This window comes from Tachyglossus aculeatus, chromosome 4, assembly GCF_015852505.1.
Source record: "Tachyglossus aculeatus isolate mTacAcu1 chromosome 4, mTacAcu1.pri, whole genome shotgun sequence".
Lineage (NCBI taxonomy): Eukaryota > Metazoa > Chordata > Mammalia > Monotremata > Tachyglossidae > Tachyglossus > Tachyglossus aculeatus.
In genome coordinates this window covers 10,612,149-10,638,078 of record NC_052069.1, presented here as the reverse complement: position 1 = coordinate 10,638,078, position 25,930 = coordinate 10,612,149, and the positions used below count along the sequence as shown (strand labels likewise).

General features: G+C 44.3%; 1 protein-coding gene across 1 annotated transcript in view; it reads left to right on the top strand.

Annotated features, from left to right (window-relative positions):
- STK32B (serine/threonine kinase 32B) overlaps window positions 1–25,930 on the top strand; it is a 417,658-nt gene that overhangs the window by 91,828 nt on the left and 299,900 nt on the right. Inside the window, exon 2 of the mRNA XM_038745347.1 lies at window positions 719–774. Within this exon, the coding sequence (XP_038601275.1) occupies window positions 719–774 (56 nt within the window). The remainder of the gene's footprint in view (window positions 1–718; window positions 775–25,930) is intronic.

The following is a 25,930-nucleotide window of genomic DNA, read 5'->3' as shown; positions in this document are numbered from 1 at the left end:
CGAGGTCACACAGCAGATAAGTGGTGGAACTGGGATTAGAACGCATGTCAATCTGACTCCCAAGCCTGCGCTCTTTCCAATAAGCCACACAGCTTCCCTTGAATGGAGAAACAGATATTAAAATGTACTGTTGGAAGGGGAATGGGAGAGTATAAGTTTATGCACATAAGTTCTATGGGGCTGGGGTAGGGCAAATGAGTCTCAGTACTGTATCAAACATCTCTCCCATCTGCAGATGTTATGGGTTCAGTGAGTTGAGAAAAGAAGTGAATGACGTTAGAAACAGTTCTCCATTTTACTAGCTATAATATTTAATTATATAGGGTGATGTGATTGATCTTTCACATTCTGGACGTTCAAATTGACAGTCAATATTTTGAAGAGGAAATTTATCTGAAAACAGGGATCCTAGATTATAAAGCAGAATCTAGACATTGATCTGCTTAGCTGCAAATCATCATCTGGATAATGAGATATTACTTAAATCCAATTTCATTGTCTCCCCCTTCTAGACTGTGAGCCCAATGTTGGGTATAGACCATCTCTATATGTTGCCAACTTGTACTTCCCAAGTGCTTAGTACAGTGCTCTGCACAGAGTAAGTGCTCAATGAATACAATTGAATGAATGAATGAATGGACAAGGGACTGAGTGCTTCTGGGAAAGGAGTAAAGAAAATATAATTCTCATAATGTTATTTTTCTACTTTCTCTTGTAGTTAATTTTGACCATTTTCAAATTCTCCGGGCAATCGGGAAAGGAAGCTTTGGAAAGGTAAGAAGGATTGATTTTATAGTTATAGAATAGAATTGTTTTCCTGTTTCAGACCTGTTGGCTCTTTCAGACTATGCATTTTCCTTTTGAGACATATGCCAAGAGAGTTGGCTTCCCTAGATGTTTGTTTTATCTAATGGGTCTCACCAATTTCCTTCAGAGCGCTATAACTTGGTTAGGAAAACTAAGTTACTTTAGCAGCTCTGGCTTCAGTTATTCCCGTTTGTATTAATTTCAAGATTGCTAGTGAAATTTACTCCCTAAGAGGATAAACAGGAAAAAAGAAACAACAAAAACCCATCAGACGGCGATGAGCATCCAGACGGGTGATGTCCAAATTAGTTTATCTTTAAACTCACTGTTTGTGAACATTTGTCCACTATCAAGGAAAATGACTTCCCAAATTCAGAGGAGGTGGCAGTGAGCATTGTTTGCGAAAGACAACTGTCCATATCTTCAGTCTCTTTGACCACACTTTCGCATAATTGGTCCTTATGGAGAAAGAATCCATGTGAACGTTTTGAAAAACATTCAGCCAGATTTGAACTGAGGGTCGAGCCCCTTGCAAATTTTCCATTTCGTTCATTCATTTAGTTGTATTTACTGAGCGCTTACTGTGTGCACAGTGCTGTACTAAGCTCTTGGAAAGTACAATACAGCAATAAAGAGGGACAATCAATGCCCACAATGGGCATACAGTCTGGTGGGGGAAAGAGACATCAAAACAAACAGGCATCAATATAAATAAATATATTTATATATTTATAAATATATAATATCTATATATATATATATATTATGGCATTTTGTTACATGCTTACTATGTGCAAAGCACTGTTCTAAGCACTGGGGGGATACAAGGTGATCAGGTTGTCCCACATGGGGCTCATAATCTTAATTCTCATTTTACAGATGAGGGAACTGAGGCATAGTGAAGTGACTTGCCCAAAGTCCCACAGCTGCCAAGTGGCGGAGCCGGGATTAGAACCCATGACCTCTGAATCCCAAGCCCGGGCTATTTCCACTGAGCCATGCTGCTTCTCAGTGGAATGATATATATTCATTCATTCATTATAGTCATATATATAGATTAGAATGATAGATATATGCATATATACATGAGTGGTGTGGGGCAGAGAGAGGTGGGAAGAGCAAAGGGAGCAAATCGATGTGAGGTGGAAGGGAGGGGGAGCTGAGGAAAATGGGACTCAGTCTGGAAAGGCCTCTTGGAGGAGGTGTGTCTTCGAAGGAGGGGAAGAGTGATTGTCAGATTTGAGGAGGGAGGGCATTCCAGTCAGAAGGTTAGCATCAGGGGAATGGAGTGTGTGGGCTGGGATATAGAAGGAGAGAAGGGAAGTGAGGTAGAAGGGGGCAAGGTGATGGAGAGGTTTAAAGCCAAAAGTGAGGAGTTTTTGTTTGATATGGGTATCTCCCATCCTCCTGTCTCTCCCCACTTCAGTAACATGCTCTAGGCATGTTACTCCCCTCCTCAAAAATCTCCAGTGTCTGCCTGTCAACCTACGAATCAAGCAAAGACTCCTCACTCTCATCTTCAAGGTTCTCCATCTCCTCGTCCCCTCCTACCTCACCTCCCTTCTCTCCTTCTTCAGCCCAGCCCACACCCTCTGCTCCTCTGCCGCTAACGTCCTCACTGGGCCTCGTTCTCGCCTGTTCTGCTGTCGACCCCCGGCCCACGTCCTTCCCCTGGCCTGGAATGCCCTCCCTCCACACATCTGCCAAGCTAACTCTCTTCTTCCCTTCAAAGCCCTACTGTGAGCTCACCTTCTCCAGGAGGCTTTCCCAGACTGAGCCCGCTTTTTCCTCTCCTCCTCCCCATCACCCCACCACTGCCCTACCTCCTTCCCCTCCCCACAGCCCTTGTATATATTTGTACAGACTTATTACTCTATTTATTTTACTTGTACATATTTACTATTCTATTTTGTTAATGATGTGCATATAGCTACAATTCTATTTGTTGTGACAATTTTGACACTTGTCTATGTGTTTTGTTTTGATGTCTGTCTCCCCCTTCCAGACTGTGAGCCCGTTGTTGGGTAGGGAGCGTCTCTATATGTTGCCGACTTGTCCTTCCCAAGCTGTTAGTACAGTGCTCTGCACACAGTAAGTGCTCAATAAATAGAATTGAATGAATGAATGAATATGGAGGTTGATAGGCAACCATTGGAGATTTTTGGGAGGGGGATGACATTCCCAGAGCATTTCTGTAGAAAGATGACCCGGCCAGCAGAGTGAAGTATGGACTGAAGTAGGGAGAGGCAGAAGGTTGTGAGGTCAGAAAGGAGGCTGAGGCAATAATCCAGTCAGGTTAGGATGAGAGATTGTACTAATGTAGTAGCAGTAAGGTCTGGTGGTTTTCCTGTATTTGAATGTATTTGACTGCATTTATTTATTTATTAGGGTATTTGTTAAGCACTTTGTGCCAAGCACTGTTATTATTATTATTAATAATAATAATATTAACAGTAATAATAATAATGGTATTTGTTACACACTTACTATGTGTCAAACACTGTTCTAAGTTGCTGGGGTAGATACAAGCTAACCTGGTTGGACAGAGTTCCTGTCCCACATGGGGCTCACAGGCTTCATGACTGTGTGGCAATCATTGGCATTCATTGCTTGGTAGAGAAGCAGCGTGGCTCAGTGGAAAGAGCACGGGCTTGGGAATCAGAGGTCATGGGTTCTAATCCCCACTGCCACTTATCAGCTGTGTGACTTTGGGTAAGTCACTTAACTTCTCTGTGCCTCAGTTACCTCATCTGGAAAATGGGGATTAAATACTGTGAGCCCCGTGTGGGACAACCTGATTACCTTGTATCTCCCCCGGTGCTTAGAACAGTGCTTGGAACATAGTATGTGCTTAACAAGTACCAAAATTGTTATTATTGTTATTGATCCCCATTTTACAGATGAAGTAACTGAGGCACAGAGAAGTGAAGTGACTTGCCCAAAGTCACACAGCAGGCAAGTGGTGGAGCCAGAGCTAGAATGCAGGGCCTTCTGACTCCTAGGCCTGGGCTCTGTCCACTATGCCATGATGTTTCACTGTTCTAAGCACTGGGGTAGATAATAATTATAATATTGATGGCATTTATTAAGCACTTACTATGTGCAAAGCACTGTTCTAAGCGCTGGGGAGGTTGCAAGGTGATCAGGTTGTCCCACGGGGGGCTCACAGTCTTCATCCCCATTTTTACAGATGAGGTAACTGAGGCCCAGAGAAGTGAAGTGACTGGCCCAAAGCCACACAGCTGACAATTGGTGGAGCCGTTATTTGAACCCATGACTTCTGACTCCAAAGCCCATGCTCTTTCCACTGAGCTAAGCTGCTTCTCAATACAAGGCTATCCATTTGGACACAGTCCCTGAGCCACATAGGGCTCATAGTCTAGGTAAAACCAACCATTTTCAGGACAGGGATCAGGTTTCCTGTTACTACTGAGTTCTCTCAGGGGCTTAGTACAGTGGTCAGTAAATACCCTTAATTGATGACTTGCTATAATGATAATTATTTCCTCCAGATCACGGTGCTCCTCAAAAAATAATAATAATAATTGTGGTTCTTTCAAAGCACTTATTACGTGTCCAGCACTGCCCTATGTGCTGTGGAAGATACAAGATAGTCAGGCCAGACACAGTCCTTGTCCCACACCGGGCTCCCAATCTAAATTGTGGGTGGAACCACATAGATCCTGCCTCTAGCCACTGCTGCTAACCTCCTCATTGGTCCTTGTTCTTGCCTGTCCCGTCGTCGACCCCTGGCCCACATCCTACCTCTGGCCTGGAATGCCCTCCCTCCTCACATCTGCCAAACTAGCTCACTTTCCCCCCTTGAAAGCCCTACTGAAAGCTCACCTCCACCAGGAGGCCTTCCCAGACTGAGTCCCTCTTTTCCTCTGCTCCTCCTCCCCCCATCACCCCAACTCCCTCCTTCTGCTCTACCTCCCTCCCCACCCCACAGCACTTGTGTATATATGTACATATTTATTATTCTATTTTTTATGTGTATATATCTATAATTCTATTCATTTATTTTGATGCTATTGATGCCTGTCTACTTGTTTTGTTTTGTTTTCTGTCTCCCCCTTTTAATAATAATAATAATAATAATAATAATAATGGTATTTGTTAAGCGTTTACTATGTGCAAAGCACTGTTTTAAGCGCTGGGGGGATACAAGGTGATCAGGTTGTCCCACGGGGGGCTCACAGTCTTAATCCCCATTTTACAGATGAGGTAAGTGAGGCTCAGAGAAGTTAAGTGAGTTGCCCAAAGTCACACAGCTGACAAGCGGAGGAGTCGGGATTTGAACCCATTACCTCTGACTCCAAAGCCCGGGCTCTTTCCCCTGAGCCACACAGCGAGCCCATTGTTTGGTAGCGATTGTCTCTATCTGTTGCTGAATTGTACTTTCCAAGCACTTAGTGCAAGGCTCTGCACATAGTAAGCGCTCAATAAATATGATTGAATGAATGAATGAACAATAAGCAGACACACAGGGAGGGCAGAAGGGAGGGGGCAAGTGTTTTGATAAAGTGTGAAGGAATGGGGTTGAATGAGCAGGTGGAAAGGATGGATTTTGAGAGGAAGCAGGAGATCTCCTCTAGAGATACTGCTGGGAAAGATGGGAGATTTGGAGAGGGGGCAGGAGGGGAGAGGGACTGAGGAGGGGTAGGGGAGATTTTAAGGAGCTCACGCCTGATAATGTCAGTTTTCTTAATAAAGTAGGTGGCCAGTTCAACTGCGGGCAAGAGATGGGGAGGGAGAGGAGGGGGCAGATGGTGCTGAGGAGGAAATTAAATGTCTGGAACAACTGGCGAGGGCGATGGACTTGGCTGTCAATAAGGGCAGAGAAATCATTTTGCTGGGCAGAGAAGAGGGCAGAGTTAAAACATGCAAGGATAAACCTGAAGTGGACGAAGTTGGTCTGATGTTTAGATTTCTTGAAGGAAGTAGTGTTTTCCCAACCTCTGTTCAATACTGCAATTCAGTTAATCAATCAGTGGCATTTATTAAGCACTTACTATGTGAAGAGCACTGTGCTAAGTGCTTGAGAGAGTACAATACAACATTCTAGTCAATAACATTTACCGAGCACTTGCCATAACTCTATTATTCTATTTTATTAATGATGTGTATATATCTATAATTCTATTTATCCATTTTGATGGTGCCGACAGCCATTTTTTGTTTTGTTCTGTTGTCTGTCTCCCCTTCTAGATTGTGAGCCTTTTGTTGGGTAGGGATTGTCTCTGTTGCCGAATTGTACTTTCCAAGCACATAGTACATTGCTCTGCACAGAGTAAGCACTCAATAAATACGATTGAATGAATGAATGAATAAGGGGAACATGTTACTAGCACTGGAGAGACAACAGTACAAAACATGTGGTAGACATGATGAGAAGCAGCATGGCCTAGTGGAAAGAGCCTGGGCTTCGGAGTCAGAGGTTGTGGATTCTAATACCGGCTCCACCACTTGTCTGCTGTGTAACTTTGGGCAAGTCACTTCACTTCTCTGTGCCTCAGTTACCTCGTCTGTAAAATGGGGATTAAGACTGTGAGCCCCACGTGGGACAACCTGATTATCTTGCATCTATCCCAGTGCTAAAAACAGTGCCTGGCACATGGTAAGTGCTTAAAAAATACCACCATCATCATCCTTACCCTTTAAGAGCTTACAGTCTAACTCACAGATCCTATCCAAGTAGTTCATCCTGCTGAAATTCAGCATTCCTAGTGAGAGACCATGAGAAGCAACATAGCCTAGTGGAAAGAGCAGAGGCCTGGGTGTCGGGGGACTGGGGTTCTAATCCCAGTTCTGCCACTTGTCTTCTGGGTGACCTTGGGCAAGTCACTTGACTTCTCTGTGCTCCAATTACCTCATCTGTAAAATGGGGATTGAATCCTCCTTCCTCCCTCTGATTTAGACTGTGAGCCTCATGTGGGACAGGGATTATGCCCAACCTGATTACCTCACATCTATCCCAGTGCTTAGTACGGTGCCTGGCACTGTGTCACAAGCCCATAACCTTGGCATTATCCTTGACTCCGCTCTCTCATTCCACCCATATATTCAAGCCACCACTAAATCCTGTCAGTTCTACCTTCACAACATCGCCAAAATCCATCCTTTCCTCTCTGTTCAAACTGCTACCACAGTAATGCAAGCACTCATCCTATCCCGCCTTGATTATTGTGTCAGCCTCCTTGCTGACCTTCCAGCCTCCATCTCTTTCCATTCCAGTCCATACTCCATTCTGCTGCCCGATCATTTTCCTTGAAAAACGTTCAGACCATGTCTCCCCACTCCTCAAGAAACTCCAGTGGTTGCCCATCCACCTCAGTAACAAACAAAAACTCCTCACCATTGGTTTCAAGTAATTAATCACCTTCATTCATTCATTCAGTCATTCATTCAATTGTATTTATTGAGCATTTACTGTATGCAGAGCACTGTACTAAGCACTTCAAAAGTACAATACAGCAATAAAGAGGGGCAATCCCTGCCCACAGCGGGCTTACAGTCTTGTAGGGAGGCTGTGGGAGACAGACATCAATACAAGTAAACCGGCATCAATATAAATAAATAGAATGATAGATATATACATATATATATAAGTGCCATGAGGCGAAGGGAGCGAGTTGCGGTGAAGCAGCGTGGCTCAGTGGAAAGAGCCCGGGCTTTGGAGTCAGAGGTCATGGGTTCAAATCCCTGCTCCGCCACTTGTCAGCTGTGTGACTTTGGGCAAGTCACTTAACTTCTCTGTGCCTCAGGGACCTCATCTGTAAAATGGGGATTAAGACTGTGAGCCCCACATGGGATGACCTGATCACCTTGTACCCTCCCCAGTGCTTAGAACAGTGCTTTGCACATAGTAAGCACATAGTAAATGCCATAATAATAATCATTATTATTATTGTTATTAAGTGGAAGGGAGAGGGAGCTGATTAAAAGCAGGGCTTAGTCTGGGACGGCCTCTTGGAGGAGGTGTGCCTTCAGTAGGGCTCTGAAGGGTGGAAAAGTGATTGGCAGATTTGAGGAGGGAGGGCATTCCAGGCCAAAGGTAGGATGTGGGCCAGGGGTTGGTGAGGAGACAGGTGAGATGGAGGCCCAGTGAGAAGGTTAGTGGCACCAGAGGAGTGGAGTGTGAGGGCTGGGGTGTACCTCACCTTCCTTCTCTCCTCCTACAACCCAGCCCACCATTTTCATTCCTCTAATGCTCACCTTCTCACTAAATCTCATCTACCTCGCTATCAACATCTTGCCCGCATCCTACCTCTGGCCTAGAATGCCCTTCCTCTTCATATCAGACAGGTAATTGTGCTCCCCCATTTCAAAACCTTATTGGAGGCCCATCTTCCCCAAGAAGGCTTCCTTGACTAAGCTCTTCCCTCCTCTTCTCCCACTACCTTTTGTGTCGCTCTTACTTGCTCCTTCATTCATCCTCCCTCCCATCCCCACAGCACATTTGTATATATCTGTAATTTATTTATTTATTCATTTATATTAATGTCTGTCTCCCCCTCTAGACTGTGAGCTCACTATGGGCAGGAATGTGTCTGTTGTCATATTGTACTCTCCCAATAGCTTAGTACAGTGCTTTGCACACAGTAAGTGCTCAATAAATATGATTGAATGAATGAATTGCACAGAATAAGCATTTAACAAGTACCATTAAAAAAAAAAGACAAGCAATCAACTTTTCTTTCTTATAGGAGCTGTCTGGATATTCCCCTTCTCCCAGGTTCCATGTTTGGCCTAGTGGATAAAGCACGGGCCTGGGACTTAGAAGACCTGGATTTTAATTCCAGCTCTGCCACTTGCCAGCTGTGAGGCCTTGGATAAGTCACATAACTTCTGCGGGCTTCCGTATCCTCATCTGTAATAGGGGAGTTCAGTACTTGTTCTTCCTTTCATTCATTCATCCAATTGTATTTATTGAGCACTTACCGTACTGAGCACTGTACAAAGCCCTTGGGAAAGTGCAATGCAACAGTAAATAGTGACAATTCCTGACCACAACGACCTCAAAGTCTAGAGGTGGGGAGACAGACATCAGTACAAGTAAATAAAATGGCAGATACATACATGAAAACTTTGGGGTTGGGTAGGGGGGAGAGCAGCTATGAGCCCCATGTGGGACAGGGACTGTGTCCAACCTGATATCATGTATAATAATGATGGTATTTGTTAAGCGCTTACTATATGCAAAGCACTGTTCTAAGCTCTGGAAGAGATACAAGGTGGTCAAGTTGTCCCATGTGGGGCTCACGGTCTTAATCCCCATTTTACAGATGAGGTAACTGAGGCACAGATAAATTAAGTGACTTGCCCAAAGTCACACAGCTAAGTGGCAGAGGTGGGATTAGAACTCATGACCTCTGACTCCCAAGCCCGGGCTCGTTTCACTGAACGACGCTGCTTCTCACTATCCCAGCACTTAGTACTGTGCTTGGCACATTGTAAGTGCTTAACAAATACCATCATTACTATTATTTTTACTCTCCAGTTAATATAATAATAATGATAATTGTGATATATATTATATATATCATATAATTATAAATATAATTACCATCATGCAGTGCTCTGCACACAGTAAGCTCTCAATAAATATGATTGAATGAAAACCACTGTTCTAAGCGCTGGGAAGGTTACAAGGTGAACAGACTGCCCCATGTGGGGCTCACACTGTTAATCCCCATTTTACAGGTGAGGTAGCTAAGGCACAGAGAAGTTAAGTGACTTGCCCAAAGTCACACAGCTGACAAGTGGCGGAGCTGGGATTTGAACCCATGATCTCTGACTCCAAAGTCCGTGCTCTTCCCACTGAGCCACGCTGCTTCTCTCCATTCCCCGACAGCCAATGACCCCATAATGTGGCTAGAGGGGAGTCTTTTCTTAGATCCCCTCCACAAACCTTGTCTGGAGACAGGGCAACCCTATCTATTAATCAATTATATTGATTAAGTGCTACTCTGTGCAGAGCATTGCACTCAGGCTTGGGAGAATACGATGCAACGTAACTAGCAGACACATTCCCTGCCCAAAACACGTTTATAGAGATGGAGAGAGAATATATATATATATGAATATATAATTCACAGTTATGTAAATAATAATAATAATAGCCGTGCAATTTTTAAGCACTTTCTATGTGCCAAGCACTGTTCTAAGTGTCAGGGTAGAATCAAGTTAATCAGGTCAGACATGGTCCCTGTCCCTTATGGGGCTTACAGTCTCAATCCCCATTTTGCAGGTGAGGTAACAGAGGCCCAGAGAAGTGAAGTGACTTCCCCAAGGTCACACCACAGAGAAGCAGCATGGCTCAGTGGAAAGATCACGGGCTTTGGAGTCAGAGGTCATGGGTTCAAATCCCTGCTCTGCCACTTGTCAGCTGTGTGACTTTGGGCAAGTCACTTAACTACTCTGTGCCTCAATTACCTCATCTGCAAAATGAGGCTGAAGACTGTGAGCCCCCCGTAGGACAACCTGATCACCTTGTACCGCTCCAACGTTTAGAACAGTGCTTAGCATATAATACGTGCTTAATAAATGCTATCATAATAATAAAATGTGGCAGAGCGGGGATTAGAATCCACATCCTCTGACTTCCAGGGGCTGTAGGGTTCGGGGACTGGGTGAGTATCAGATGCTTAAAGGTCGCAGATTCAAGTGACCTGCAAGATCCTTTCTGCCAAAGAACTCAAAGACCAAGAGACCCCCAAACCCCAAGTGGAAAGAGCCCGGGCTTTGGAGTCAGAGGTCATGGGTTCTAATCCCAGCTCCGCCACTTGTCAGCTGTATGACCTTGAGCAAGTCACTTAACTTCTCTGAGCCTCAGTTACCTCATCTGTAAAATGGAGATTAAGACTGTGAGCCCCACGTGAGACAACCTGTTCACCTTGTAACCTCCCCAGCGCTTAGAACAGTGCTTTGCACATAGTAAGAGCTTAATAAATGCTATTAAAAAAAAAACCCTGACCAGACTCAGGTGGTTGGGAATATTTTGGGGGACGAGAACACTCATCCTGCACTCTGCCCTCAATTTTTTTCTCCTGTGGTTCATGTGAAGCGGTATGGGAAATCACCTTGACTTGCTCCCTCTGTTCTTCACCCCTCCCAGCCCCACAGCACTTCAATCAATCAATCAATCATATTTATTGAGCGCTTACTGTGTGCAGAGCACTGTACTAAGCGCTTGGGAAGTACAAGTTGGACTTGGACTTGGACTTGTACTTATGTCCATATCTGTCATTTTTTTACGTTAATGTCTGTCTCCCCCCATCTAGACTGTAAGCTTACTGTGGGCAGGGAATGCATCTGCTTATTGTTATATCATACTCTCCCTAGTGCTTAGTACAGTGTTCTGCACACAGCAAGCACCTAATAGATAGAATGAATAAATCCAAGGGTCAACCTATCAGTCCTCCTCAGAGTCTTAATCCCCATTTTACAGATGAGGTAACTGAGGCACAGAGAAGTGAAGTGACTTTTATGTGGCAGATGGCAGAGCTGGGATTAGAACCTAGTGGCGTAATGGAAAAAGGCATAATGGTTCATTCATCCATTCATTCAATCATATTTATTGAGCGCTTACTGTGTGCAGAGCACTGTACTAATCACTTGGGAAGCACAAGTTGGCAACTTATCGAGACGGTCCCTACCCTGGGAGAAAGAAGGTCATGGGTTCTAATGCCACTACTACTACTACTACTACTAAGTACTACTACTACTACTACTACTACTACTACTACTACTACTACTACTACTACCACCAATCCCAACTTCACCACTTGTCTGCTCTGTGACAGTGGGCAAGTCACTTGACTTCTCTGGGCATCAGATACTTCATCCATAAAAAAGGGGTGGAGACTGTGAGCTCCACATGGGACAGGGACTGTGACCAACTTGATTGGCTTGTATCCACCCCAGATCTTAGTACAGTGCTTGGCACAAAGTAAGCATTTAAAAAATATCATTATTAATTATTATTATTATCATTATTATTATTACCATAACCTGCCAAATTCCAAATAGCTTGCTCTTAGTCCTCTGGTGGAAGCCCTGATTATGACACAATTGAGATGTGCAAAACCTCAATTCCCTTGCCCAGTTCCGTACCCTGATTTATCTGGCCAGTTTGGGAAGAGTGATATCGCTCCCATTTTATAGATGAGGAAATCCAGGGGAAGCGAGCTTCCCATATTCACACCCGGAAAGCCAGCAGACGGGCTGGGATTAGAACCTATCTATATTAACTGACTCTCTGGTGATTTTTTCTCTAGGCCATGCTGTCTCCCTAATTCATAGACAATTTATAGAGGATTTGGGGGGACTTTAATGATAATTAATAACTGTGGAATGTGAGTTCTTCCTATGTGCGAAACTACTATGCATGAAGAAGACTCAGGATAATCAAGTCAGACATAGTTCCTATCCTAAATGAAGCTCACAGTTTAAGAGGTAGGGAGAACAGGTACTTTTAATTCCCATTTTATAGGGGGGAAAAACAGAAGCACAAAAAAGATCAATGACTTGTTCAAGGTCACACAGCAGGCAAGAGGTGGATTAGGTCTCAGTCAGTAAATCGCATTTATTGAGTACTTACTGTGTGTGGAACACTATAAGAAGTGCTTCAGAGAGTACAAGATAATAAACAGATACATTCCCTGCCCATAATGAATTAGGCCCCTGCTCTTTCCACTAGACCAGGCTGCTTCTCATAAATGATAATAGTTTTGACCAGGCTATCTCAAAGGGGCATCGAGCAGATTAATTGATCATTTCACATTTGTAAAAAGTCTTAGAGGAAAGGGATTTAATTTCAGCTTTCTCCCCCAGTGGGAGGGTCAGCCTGTCCTGCAAGGACAAGATGTGGGTGGAGGAGTTCAAGGGCAAGTTTGGCTGCAGCAGCTTTGTCCCCGGGCCATTGAACGGAAGAACGAGTTAAGGCAAGAGAGTCTTTTTAATGTGGTTTAAATTGCACCCGAACCGAGCCCAGCTGTTGAGAAAGCCACCACTTCGAAAGGGAAGCGAACCACCAGTTGCCAAGACGGCTGCTCCGGGGCCCACCTGGGATGGTGGGACACAGAGACTGCCGAGAACAGCCCATGTGCGGTAAACCCATCCCTGCCTGGACGGCGTGGGTAGGCCGGCCCTTTCTCCTGTTCGTATAAGCCGGGAAGCAGCGTGGCTCAATGGGAAGAGCCCGGATTTGGGAGTCACAGGTCATTGGTTCTAATCCTGGCTCTGCCAATTGTCAGCTGTGCGACTTTGGGTGAGTCACTTAACTTCTCTGTGCCTCAGTTACCTCATCTGTAAAATGGGGATGAAGACTGTGAGCCCCACATGGGACAACCTGACCACCTTGTAACCTCCCCAGTGCTTAGAACAGTGCTTTGCACACAGTAAGCACTTAATAAATGCCATCATCATCATCATCCCCGCTCCGCCGCTTGTCAGCTGTGTGACCTTGGGCAAGTCACTTGACTTCTCATTGCCTCAGTAACCTCATCTGTAAAATGGGGATTAAGACTGTGAGCCCCATGTGGGACAACCTGACAATCTTTTATCCTCCCCAGCGCTTAGAACAGTGCTTTGCACATAGTAAATGCTTAATAAATGCCATTGTCATTATTATTAATATATGTGTTTAGTTAATTTCTAATAGGTTAACAATAGTTCTCTATGAAGTAGGTTTCCACTGTACTCCCCAAAGCAAATTTGTTCTAGTAAGAAATCAGATCCAGTAGGATTCTGTTTTGCCACCTGATATAATAGTGGCATTTCTTAAGTGCTTGCTATGTGCAAGGCACTCTATTAAATACTGGGGTGAATACAAGCACATTGAGTTGGACACAGTCCCTGTCCTACATGTGGCGCACATTCTTAATCTCCATTTTCTAGATGAGGTAACTAACTTGCCCAAGGTGACGCAGCAGACAAGTGGCAAAACTGGGATTAGAACCCAGGCCCGTGCTTTACCCACTAAGCCACACTGCTTCTGATATCGAGTCTGGAGGTGGGAATTCTTAGTCGGGGCCTGTCTGATTAGTTGCAGCAGTGACCTGAACATTAGTTTGAAGGACTGTTTTCTACAATTCAATTTCCTGACCCATTTGCAATATTCTGTTATCAATCACATCCAGGGGTGATCTCAGCCGGCCAGAGCCCCACCAGAGCCCTGTCTGACACATGTTCGTCTGGAAGGCTTGAATGCCGCTATGCGCCTAGAAGGCTTCGTGACTTTACTTTTCCTCAGTCTTTCTCCAGGCCAGCAGTTGTGGTTGTGATGATTTCAGATTAATCATTCAGCATTCTTTACACTCCAACAGAAAATATGTTTCCGATTTATACTTCCCAAGCACTTAGTACAGTGCTCTGCACACAGTAAGCACTCAATAAATACGATTGAATGAATGAATTACTCTCCCCCCACTTCAAAGTCTCATTGGAGGCACATCTCCTCCAAGAAGCCTTCCCTGACTAAACCCTCTTTTCCTCTTCGCCTGCTCCCTTTATTCATCCCCCATCCCAGGCCCACGCCACTTATGTCCATATTTGTCATTTACTTCTATTAATGTCTCTCTCCCCCTCTAGGCTGAAAGGTCTTTGTGAGCAGGGACTGTATCTGTAATATTGCTCTTTTGTGCTCTCCCAAGTGCTAAGTACAGTCCTCAGCACATAGTAACCCCTCAATAAATATATTCAACAGAATGACTATGCTCAGCATCTGTACCCATAAGAATATTGTACCACTGCCTGCTAAATCCAGGGCAGAAAAGGGGTGGTAATCAATTAATCAATCCGTTATTGAGCATTTAATCTTTGCAGAACATGGTGCAAAGCACTTGGAAGAGTGCAATAGAGTTAATTCATTCTTTTAATCGTATTTATTAAGCACTTACTGTGTGCAGAGTACTGCATTAAGCACTTGGGAAGTACAAAACAACGATAAACAGTGGCATTTGTTGGGGAAGCAGCATGGCTCAGGAGCACACAAGTAGCTCACAATCTAGAGATGGGGAGACAGACATCAGTACAAATAAATAAAATTACAGATATATACATAAGTGCTTTGGGGCTGGGGTGGGAGGCAGGGGGAGAGCAAAGGGAGAAAATCAGGGAGATGCGGAAGGATGTGGGAGATGAGGAAAAGTGAAGCTTTGTCTGGGAAGGCCTCTTGGAGGAGAAGTGCCTTCAATAAGGCTTCAAAAGGCCGGGGAGAGTAATTGTCCATCGGATTAGTGGAGGGAGGGCATTTCAGGCCAGAGGCAGGATGTAGGTTGGGGGTAAGTGGCAAGACAGGAGAGATGGAGGCACAGTGAGAAGGTTAGCAGCACCAGAGAAGCGAAGTGTGTGGGCTGGGTTGTAGAAGGAGAGAAACGAGGTGAGAAGCAGCATGGCTCAGTGGAAAAGGCATGGGCTTTGGAATCAGAGGTCATGGGTTCTAATTCCGGCTCTGCCACTTCATTCATTCATTCATTCAATCGTATTTATTGAGTGCTTACTGTGTGCAGAGCACTGTACTAAGTGCTTGGGAAGTACAAGTTGGCAACATATAGAGATGGTCCCTACCCAACAGTGGGCTCACAGTCTAGAAGGGGGAGACAGAGAACAAAACAAAACATATAAACAAAATAAGTAGAATAAATATGTACAAGTAAATAAATAGAGTAATAAATACGTACAAACATATATGCATATATACAGGTGCTGTGGGGAAGGGAAAGAAGTAAGGAGGGGGGATGAAGAGGAGGAGAATGGGGAGAGCAAGGAGGGGGCTCAGACTGGGAAGGCCTCCTGGAGGAGGTGAGCTCTCAGTAGGACCTTAAAAGGAGGATGAGAGCTAGCTTGGCGGATGTGGAGAGGGAGGGCTTTACAGGCCAGAGGGATGATGTGGGCCGGGGTCGACGACAGGACAGGTGAGAACGAGGCACTGTGAGGGGATTAGCGGCAGAGGAGCAGAGGGTGTGGGCTGGGCTATAGAAGGATAGAAGGGAGGTGAGGTAGGAGGGGGTGAGGTGATGGAGAGCCTTGAAGCCACTTGTCATCTGTGTGACTCTGGGCAAGTCACTTAACATCTCTGGGCCTCAGTTACCTCATCTGTAAAATGGGGATGAAGACTGTGAGCCCCACGTGGGACAACCTGATCACCTTGTAACCTCCCCAGTGCTTAGAACAGTGCTTTGCACATAGTAAGTGTTTAATAAATGTCATCATTATTATTATTATAGGTAGGAGTTGGGGGAGGTGATGGAGTGATTTAAAGCCAATAGTGAAGAGTTCTTGCTTTATAGTCAGGTAGATGGGCAAACACTGGAGAGTTTTGAGAAGGGAGGTGACATGTCCTGAACATTTTTGCAGAAAGATGATTGGGCAGCAGAGTCAAGTATGAATTGGAGTGTGGGGAGACCAGAGGCTGGAAGGTCAGCAAGGAGGCTGACACAGTAATCTAGGTGGGATAGGATGAGTGATTGTAATAGATGTTAATAGATGTTATATCTGCACTTAAGGAGCTTACACTCTAATAATCAATCAATCAATCAATCGTGTTTATTGAGCGCTTACTGTGTGCAGAGCACTGTACTAAGCACTTGGGAAGTACAAGTTGGCAACATATAGAGACAGTCACTACCCAACAGTGGGCTCACAGTCTAAAACAGGGAGACAGAGAACAAAACCAAACATACTAACAAAATAAAATAGAATAGATATGTACAAGTAAAATAAATAAATAAATAAATAAAAAGAGTAATAAATATGTACAAGCATATATACATATATACAGGTGCTGTGGGGAAGAGAAGGAGGTAAGATGGGGGGATGGAGGGGGGACGAGGGGGAGAGAAAGGAAGGGGCTCAGTCTGGGAAGGCCTCCTGGAGGAGGTGAGCTCTCAGTAGGGCCTTGAAGGGAGGAAGAGAGCTAGCTTGGTGGATTGGCAGAGGGAGGGCATTCCAGGCCAGGGGGATGACGTGGGCCGGGGGTCGGTGGCGGGACAGGCGAGAACGAGGTACGGTGAGGAGGTTAGCAGCAGAGGAGCGGAGGGTGCGGGGTGGGCTGTAGAAGGAGAGAAGGGAGATGATAATGATAACATTTATTAAGCACTTACTATGTGCAAAGCACTTTTCTAAGCGCTGGGGAGGTTACAAGGTGATCAAGTTGTCCCACAGGGGGCTCACAGTCTTCATCCCCATTTTCCAGATGAGGGAACTGAGGCACAGGGCAGTTAAGTCGCAAAGCTGACAAGTGGCGGAGCAGGGATTTGAACCCATGACCTCTGACTCCAAAGCCTGGGCTCTTTCCACTAAGCCACGCTGCTTCTCACGCTGCTCACTCTAGTGGTAAGCCTGCTGTGGGCAGGAAATGTATCTCATCTTCTGGTTTGCTTTCCCAAGAGCTTAGTACAGTCCACTGCACCCAATGCAATAAAGCAGTCAGTCAGTGGTATTTATTGATTATGTCTGTTGTGCAGAGCACTGCTTAAGTGCTTAAGAAAGTACAAAAATATTGATATGATGAAAAAGAGTTGGTAGACCCATTCCCTGCCCATAAGGCACTTACTGCTACTTCTCCCCAGGTCTGCCATAGCCTTCTTTTGTCAGTATTCATTTTGGCTAGAATGCAACTAGGAAATTAGGAAATGTTCTTCCACAACGTGAGTCTTTTTTGGCTCAGTGTGCTGTGATATCCAAGGAACTGGTTTTGCGTAGAAGTGTCAGTAGTTAGAATGTAAAGTGGAGCGATGAAAAGTTAATCAGGGCAGTACTGGTGAAGATGTGATTTCACAAGGGTTTTGAAGATAGAGAAAGCAGCCTTCTAGTCTAGTATTATATCTCTGTAGATCCAGTTCCTCTTTCCTCTCTACTACCCTTTCTGCAAAAGAATTATCTTTGGGTTCCACATCCAAAATATACATTTCCATTCCTCTCCCCTCTCTCCCTCCGTAACGTCCTCCTGCTCCCACCATTTTTCATTTTTAATGTTTCTGTAATGCCCAAGCACTTAGGTGCTCACAACCACCTGACCACTGCAGCACTTCGAAACCTTATTAAAGGCCCATCTCCTCCAAGAAGCCTTCCCTAAGCCCTCCTCTCCTCTTCTCCCATTTCCCTTCGGCGCCCCTTTTACTTGCTCCTTCATTCATCCTCCCTCCCGTCGTCACATCACAAATGTATATATCTGTATAAATCTGTCATTTATTTATTTATTCATTTACATATAGTAATACCTGTCTCCCACTCCCAAGTATCCCTGATCCTTGCCCTACTGCTCATAGTCTAGTGTGGCACTGTAATAAAAATAACAATAATAATAATGGCATTTGTTAAACACTTTCTATGTGCCAAGCACTGTTCTAAGTGCTGAGGTAGATACAAGATAATCAGATTGTCCCACATGGGCTCACAGTCTTAATCCCCATTTTACAGATGAGGGAACTGAGGCCCAGGGAAGTTAAGTGACTTGCCCAAAGTCACATAGCTGACAGGTGGTGGAGCCGGGATTTGAACCAATGATCGCTGACTCCAAAGCCCGTGCTCTTTCCACTGAGCCATGCTGCTTCCCCAACAAATACCATTATTATTATTATGATGTCAATGATGATGATTGATTGACAGAAGGAGCTAACAAACCCCCGTTGTTGGGTAGGGATTGTCTCTATCTGTTGATGAATTGTACTTTCCAAATGCTTAGTACAGTGCTCTGCACACGGTAAGTGCTCAATAAATACAACTGAATGAATGAATGAATGAAACCCAGCAGAGATCTGGACCACCTCATTCTTTTATTTCTGTTGCTCTCTGCCTTCTACCCACTTCAACCCAAATTCCACAGTATTCTTAGAGTTCAGAGTACAGCTCTCTCCCTCCACCCTCACCTGTAAAGTAAAAGTTCAACACTCTGGGTTGCTATAATGCCTATCAAGTGTCCAGTGATACGAGGAAAAAATTCCAGCAACTGTGAGTATAACTCCAGGACCTGCTGAGTTTTGGATGTTCAGGAGTTAGGCAGCATTGTGGAATTTATCTACCACTGTATTTGTATGCTTGTTGTGGACAGGGACGGTGACTGTTTATTGTTGTATTCTTCCAAGCACTTAGTACAGTGCTCTGCACACAGTAAGTGCTCAATAGTTACCGTTGAGTGAATGAATATCGATATACTGTGTGCAGCATGCTGTTCTAAGCACTTGGGAGAATACTGTACAATAATGTTAGTAGGCACGATTTAAGTGTAAACTAATTTACCATTGTTGCCACAAAGTCATATCAGAGACATTCGCCACACAAAACGGAATGCAGTGGAGCCTCTCTTTTGACTTTAATCTTCCCAGTCACACTGTTGCACCAATCTGGAATTCCCTCTCTCCTTTATTAATAATAATAATAATGGCATTTATTAAGCACTTACTATGTGCAAAGCACTGTTCTAAGCACTGGGGAGGTTACAAGGTGATCAAGTTGTCCCAGAGGGGGCTCATAGCCTTAATCCCCATTTTCTAGATGAGGGAACTGAGGCACAGAGAAGTTAAGTGACTTGCCCAAAGTCACACAGCTGACAACTGGCAGAGCAGGGATTTGAACCCATGACCTCTGACTCCATCATCATCAATCGTATTTATTGAGCGCTTACTGTGTGCAGAGCACTGTACTAAGCGCTTGGGAAGTACAAATTGGCAACATATAGAGACAGTCCCTACCCAACAGTGGGCTCACAGTCTAAAGGGGGAGACAGAGAACAAAACCAAACATACTAACAAAATAAAATAAATAGAATAGATATGTACAAGTAAAATAAATAAATAAATACATAGAGTAATAAATATGTACAAACATATATACATATATACAGGTATACAGGACTCCAAAGCCCATGCTCTTTCCACTGAGCCATGCTGCTTCTCAATCCAATAAACTCTATCTCTCCTCCTTTCTCAGTCCTCCTAAAATCCCACTCTCCTCCAACAAGCCTTCTTGGATTAATTCCCAGCACCCCAAATCACATCAACCCATCAGCCACTTCCAGCCCTTAAATTTTTTAATCACCTCAGTTCAGACACCAGTGATCTCACCCAGATTGCCTCCTGCATTTTCTAATCTCCTTTTATTTCCCCAAGAGATTTTGGTTTTGTTACAGAAAGCTTGCAGGGCTGATAATTGGGACACCTGAGAAACAGAACAACCATTGCCATGGGAAGGAAGATACAGAGACTGCTAAATGCAGTGTTCCCACCCTTCCCCATTCAAAACCAGAAGGGATTTCACCACTGGTGGAGAGGACTCAAAGGGCAGATTTTCCCACTAATCAGATCCCACCTGGGGGAACCAGTCAGCAGCGGGGCAGATCGTTAAATCGATGTTTTAATTGGAAGAATCTGAATAGTAAAGATTTCCAGAAGGTCTTTCATTTGTTTTAATAACGATGGCATTGATTAAGTGCTTACTATGTGCAAAGCACTGTTCTAAGCGCTGGGGAGGATGCAAAGTGATTAGGTTGTCCCACGTGGGACTCACAGACTTCATCCCCATTTTACAGATGAGGGAACTGAGGCACAGAGAAGTCAAGTAACTTGCCCAAAGTCATACAGCTGACAAGTGGTGAAGTCGGGATTTGAACCCATGACCTCTGACTCCAAAGCCCGGGCTCTTTCCACTGAGCCACGCTGCTTCTCATAGATTAACAAGCCACAGACCTATCGTTTAACCCTCAAATGATGGCTGGGCTTAGCTCCTCAAGCCCGAGAACCTGCACAGGGGAATTGATTACCCATTGTTGGGTAGGGACAGTCTCTATATGTTGCCAACTTGTACTTCCCAAGCACTTAGTACAGTGCTCTGCACACAGTAAGCGTTCAATAAATACGATTGATTGAATATATCCATATTGGTTTATAAAGGGCCAGTAGTACTCTCTCATCCCTGTCACTTGTGCCAACTGAGGCACAAGGGAACTAGCAAGTACATAATAATAATAATAATAATAATAATAATAATAATAATAATAATAATAATTGTGGCATTTGTTAAGTGCTTACTATGTGCCAGGCACTGTACTAAGCGCTGGAGTGGATACAACCAACTCGAGTTGACACAGTCCCTGTTACTTGTGGGGCTCAGTCTCAATCCCCATTTTTACAGATGAGGTAACTGAGGCCCAGAGATGTGAAGACACCTATCTACATGTTTTGTTTTGTTGTCTGTCTCCCCGTTCTAGACTGTGAGCCCATTGTTGGGTAGGGACCATCTCTATATGTTGCCGACTTGTACTTCCCAAGTGCTTAGTACAGTGCTCTGCACACAGTAAGCACTCAATAAATACGATTGAATGAATGAATGAAGCAACTTGCCCAGCAGCAGACATATGGCGGAGCCAGGATTAGAACTCACGACCTTCTGAATCCTAGGTCCATCTTCTGTCCACTATGCCGTGCTGCTTCTCTTCACCACGTTTCTTCTTTAAGACATAAGGAATCAGAAATTCCACTCCTTTAGTTTTTACTTTGTGTATCAGTCCCTGTCTTTATGTTGCATTCATGTTTTGTTGCATTTCTCATTCATTCATTCATTCATTCAATCAATCATATTTATTGAGCACTTACTGTGTGCAGAGCACTGTACTAAGTGCTTGGGAAGTACAAGTTGGCAACATGTAGAGACGGTCCCTACCCAACAACGAGCTCACAGTCTAGAAGGGGGAGACAGACAACAAAACAAAACATGTGGACAGCTGTCATCAGAATAAATAGAAATAAAGCTAGATGCACATCATTAAGAAAATAGAATAGTAAATATGTACAAGTAAAATAAATAGAGTAATAAATCTGTACAAACATATGTACAGGTGCTGTGGGGAGGGGAAGGAGGTAAGGCGGGGGGATGGGGATGGGGGGAGGGGGAGAGGAAGGAGGGGGCTCAGTGTGGGAAGGCCTCCTGGAGGAGGTGAGCTCTCAATAGGGCTTTGAAGGGAGGAAGAGAGCTAGCTTGGCGGATGCGTGGAGGGAGGGCATTCCAGGCCAAGGGGAGGACGTGGGCCAGGGGTCGACGGCGGGACAGGCGAGAATGAGGCTCTGTGAGAAGGTTAGCGGTGGCAGAGGAGCGGATGGTGCAGGCTGGGCTGGAGAAGGAGAGAAGGGTATTTTCCCCAGTATTTAGTACAGTGCTCTGCAAACAATGTGTTTAATAAATACTATCATTCATAGTATCACTACTATGTTTTTTACAGCCTTGATGAGGTGTCCATCTGCTGGTCTTTTAGTGGACAGTCCAGCTTTCCCCTCTAGACTGTCAGCTCATTATGGGCAAGGAACATGCCTATCAACTCTGCTATATTTTACTCTCCCAAGTGCTTAGTACAGTGCTCTGCAAACAATAGGTGTTCAATAAATGTGTTTGATTGCTGGCCTATTAAGGGCCTTAAAGGTTTTGATTTTCAGCACTCAGCTTGCTGCTGTCAAGTTCCCGACCCAAACACAGGCTCCAGGTTACCCCCGGACCTGGGAGGGGAATGCAGAGTCTCTGAAAAAATTGGGGAGTTTAGAATACTCCCTCCAAAATGTAGATTGGGGTGAATTCAGGCCAAATCAAATGGACTTCTGTAAAACAATAACTTGCTGCGGGACCTTGGGGCAAGTCACAACTTGTCTGTGACTCAGTTTCTTCATCTGTAAAATGGGGATTCATTACTTAGGCTGTGATAGGACTGTATCCAACCTAGTAATCTTGCATCTTCCCAGCACTTAGTACAGTACTTGGCATATAGTAAGTGCTGATTATTATCATTACTTAACAGCAGAGAAGCAGCGTGGCTCAGTGGAAAGAGCACGGACTTTGGAGTCAGAGGTCATGGGTTCAAATCCCGGCTCCGCCAATTCATTCATTCATTCATTCAATTGTATTTATTGAGCGCTTACTGTGTGCAGATCACTGTACTAAGCACTTGGGAAGTACAAGTTGGCTACATATAGAGATGGTCCCTACCCAAAAATGAGCTCACAGTCTAGAATGGGGAGACAGACAACAAAACAAAACATGTGGACAGGTGTCAAGTCATCAGATTGTCAGCTGTGTGACTTTGGGCAAGTTACTTAACTTCTCTGTGCCTCAGTTACCTCATCTGTAAAATGGGGATTAGGACTTGAGCCCCCCGTGGGGCAACCTGATCACCTTGTGACCTCCCCAGCACTTAGAACAGTGCTTTGCACATAGTAAGTGCTTAATAAATGCCATTATCATTATTATTATTAATAAAGTGTTATATGAAATAAATAATAATAAAAATAATAGTAATGGTTATTACTAAGTGCTGATTTGTTTTTGTGTTTATGGTATTTAAGTGCTTACTGTGTGCAAGGCACTGTACAAGTGTTGGGTATAGGATAATCAGATCCCACATGAGGCTCACAGAGTTAAATAGGAAGGAGAACAGGTATTGAATCCCCACTTTGCAGGTGAGGGAATTGACCATCACCCTCCTCTTCTTTAAAGGCCTACTAAAATCATATCTCCTCCAGGAAGCCTTCTCTGATTAAGCTCTCATCTTACCTCCCTATTTCCTTTCATTCATTTATTCTGACATATTTTTTGAGCACATACTGTGTGAAAAACCCTGTACTAAGCACTTGGGGGAGGACAATATAACAATAAATGGACACATTCCCTGCCCACAAGGAGCTTACACCATTATGTGTGACCTACGACCTTAAATTCATTCATCCATTCATTCAATTATATTTATTGAGCACTTACTGTGTGCAGAGCACTGTACTAAACACTTGGGAAAGTACAGATCCCTACCCCCTTGGCACCTCACCCACACCACCCCAGCATTTTGTTTGAAGACTTATATTTTGTTGCTTCCTCCTCCCGCTAACTTCTTTTGATGTCTGTCTCCCCTGTGAGACTGTAAGCTCCTTGAAGGCAGGGATCAATCAATCAATCAATCAATCGTATTTATTGAGCGCTGACTATGTGCAGAGCACTGTACTAAGCGCTTGGGAAGTACAAAGTGGCAACATATAGAGACAGTCCCTACCCAACAGTGGGCTCACATCTATCTGTGAGGAATGAAGATAAGAACCAATCAATTGTATTTATTGAGTGCTTAATGTGTGCAGAGTACTGTATTAAGCACTTGGGAGAGTACAGTGCACTAGAGTTGAGAGACAAGTTCCCCGCCAGCAGTGAGCTTACAGTCTAGAGGGAGAGACAGATATTGACATAAATAAATAAATAATGAGGAAATAAAATAAATAAATAAATAAATTATGGTTATGTATGTACATAAGTAGGCCTTCCCAGACTGAGCCCACTTTTTCCTCTCCTCCTCCCCATCCCCCCCACCCTACCTCCTTCCCCTCCCCACAGCACCTGTGTATATGTTTGTACAGATTTATTACTCTATTTTACTTGTACATGCTTACTATTCTATTTATTTTGTTAATGATGTACATTTAGCTTTAATTCTACTTGTTCTGACAACCTGACACCTGTCCACATGTTTTGTTTTGTTGTCTGTCTCCCCCTTCTAGACTGTGAGCCCGTTGTTGTGTAGGGACTGTCTCAATATGTTGCCAACTTGTAGTTCCCAAGCGCTTAGTACAGTGCTCTGCACACGGTAAGTGCTCAATAAATACGACTGAATGAATGAATAAGTGCAGCATGGCTTAGTGGAAAGAGCACGGGTTTAGGAGTCAGAGGACGTGTGTTCTAATCCTGGCTCTGCCACATGTCTGCTGTGTGATCTTGGGCAGGTCACTTAACTTCTCTGGGCCTCAGTTACCTCATCTGTAAAATGGGGGTTAAATGTGTGAGCTCCACGTAGTACAACCTGATTATCCTGTATCTACCCCAGTACTTAGAACAGTGCTTGGCACATAGTAAGTGCCTAACAAATACCATAATTATTATAAGTGCTGTGGGGCTGAGGGACAGGTGAGTTAAGCGCTCAATAAATACGATTGATTGATTGATTGATTGAATATAAGGACGTGAGACCAGAGGACTGGGAGTCAGGAGACCAGAGTCCTCATCCCAGATCTGCCGCTGGCCCGCTGCATCTGCTTTGGCAAATCATTTAACCTCTCTGGGCCTCAGTTTCCACCTCTGCTGCTTGTCAGCTGTGTGACTTTGGGCAAGTCACTTAACTTCTCTGTGCCTGTTACCTCCTCTGTAAAATGGGGATTTACTGTGAGCCCCATGTGGGACAATCTGATCACCTTGTATTCCCCCACCCCAGCGCTTAGAACAGTGCTCTGCACATAGTAAGTGCTCAACAAATGCCATCATTACTATTACAAGGGTGTTGTTCATCATAAAATGGGGTCTTTTTTCATCTACTAGGAGACACTAATAATAATAATAATAATGGCATTTATTAAGTGCTTGCTATTACTCTGTTTATTTATTTTACTTGTACATATCTATTCTATTTATTTTATTTTGTTAATATGTTTTGTTTTGTTCTCTGTCTCCCCCTTCTAGACTGTGAGCCCACTGTTGGGTAGGGACCGCCTCTATATGTTGCCGACTTGTACTTCCCAAGCGCTTAGTACAGTGCTCTGCACACAGTAAGCGCTCAATAAATACAATTGATTGATTGATTAAAGGGGGCAAATCTAAATGTAAGGGTGATGCATCAGTGCTAGGTGCTTAGTACAGTGCTCAGCACACAGTAAGCGCTCAATAAATATGATTGAATGAATGAATGAATGAATAAGGGAGTGGGAGAAGAGGAAATGAGGGCCTATTCAGGGAGGCCTCTTGGAGATGTGCTTGCAATAAGGTTTAAATAGTTGGGAGAGTCATTGTCTGGCAGATAGGTAGTGGAAGGGTGTTCCTGGGTAGGAACAAGATTGAGGTACAGTGAGTAGATTAGCATTAGACGATTGAAGTATGTGGGCTGGGTAGGAGAGCAGTGAGGTAATGTAGGCGGGGGCAAGATGATTGACTGCTTTAAAGTCGATGATAAGTGGTTTCTCTTTAATGAGGAGGTGGATGGACAACCCCTGGAGGTTCTTGAAAAGTGGGGAGATGTGACCCGAATGTTTCTGTAGAAAAATGATCTGGACAGCAGAGTGTAGTGTGGACTGGAGTGGGGAGAGACGGGAGGCAGGGAGGTCAGCAAGGA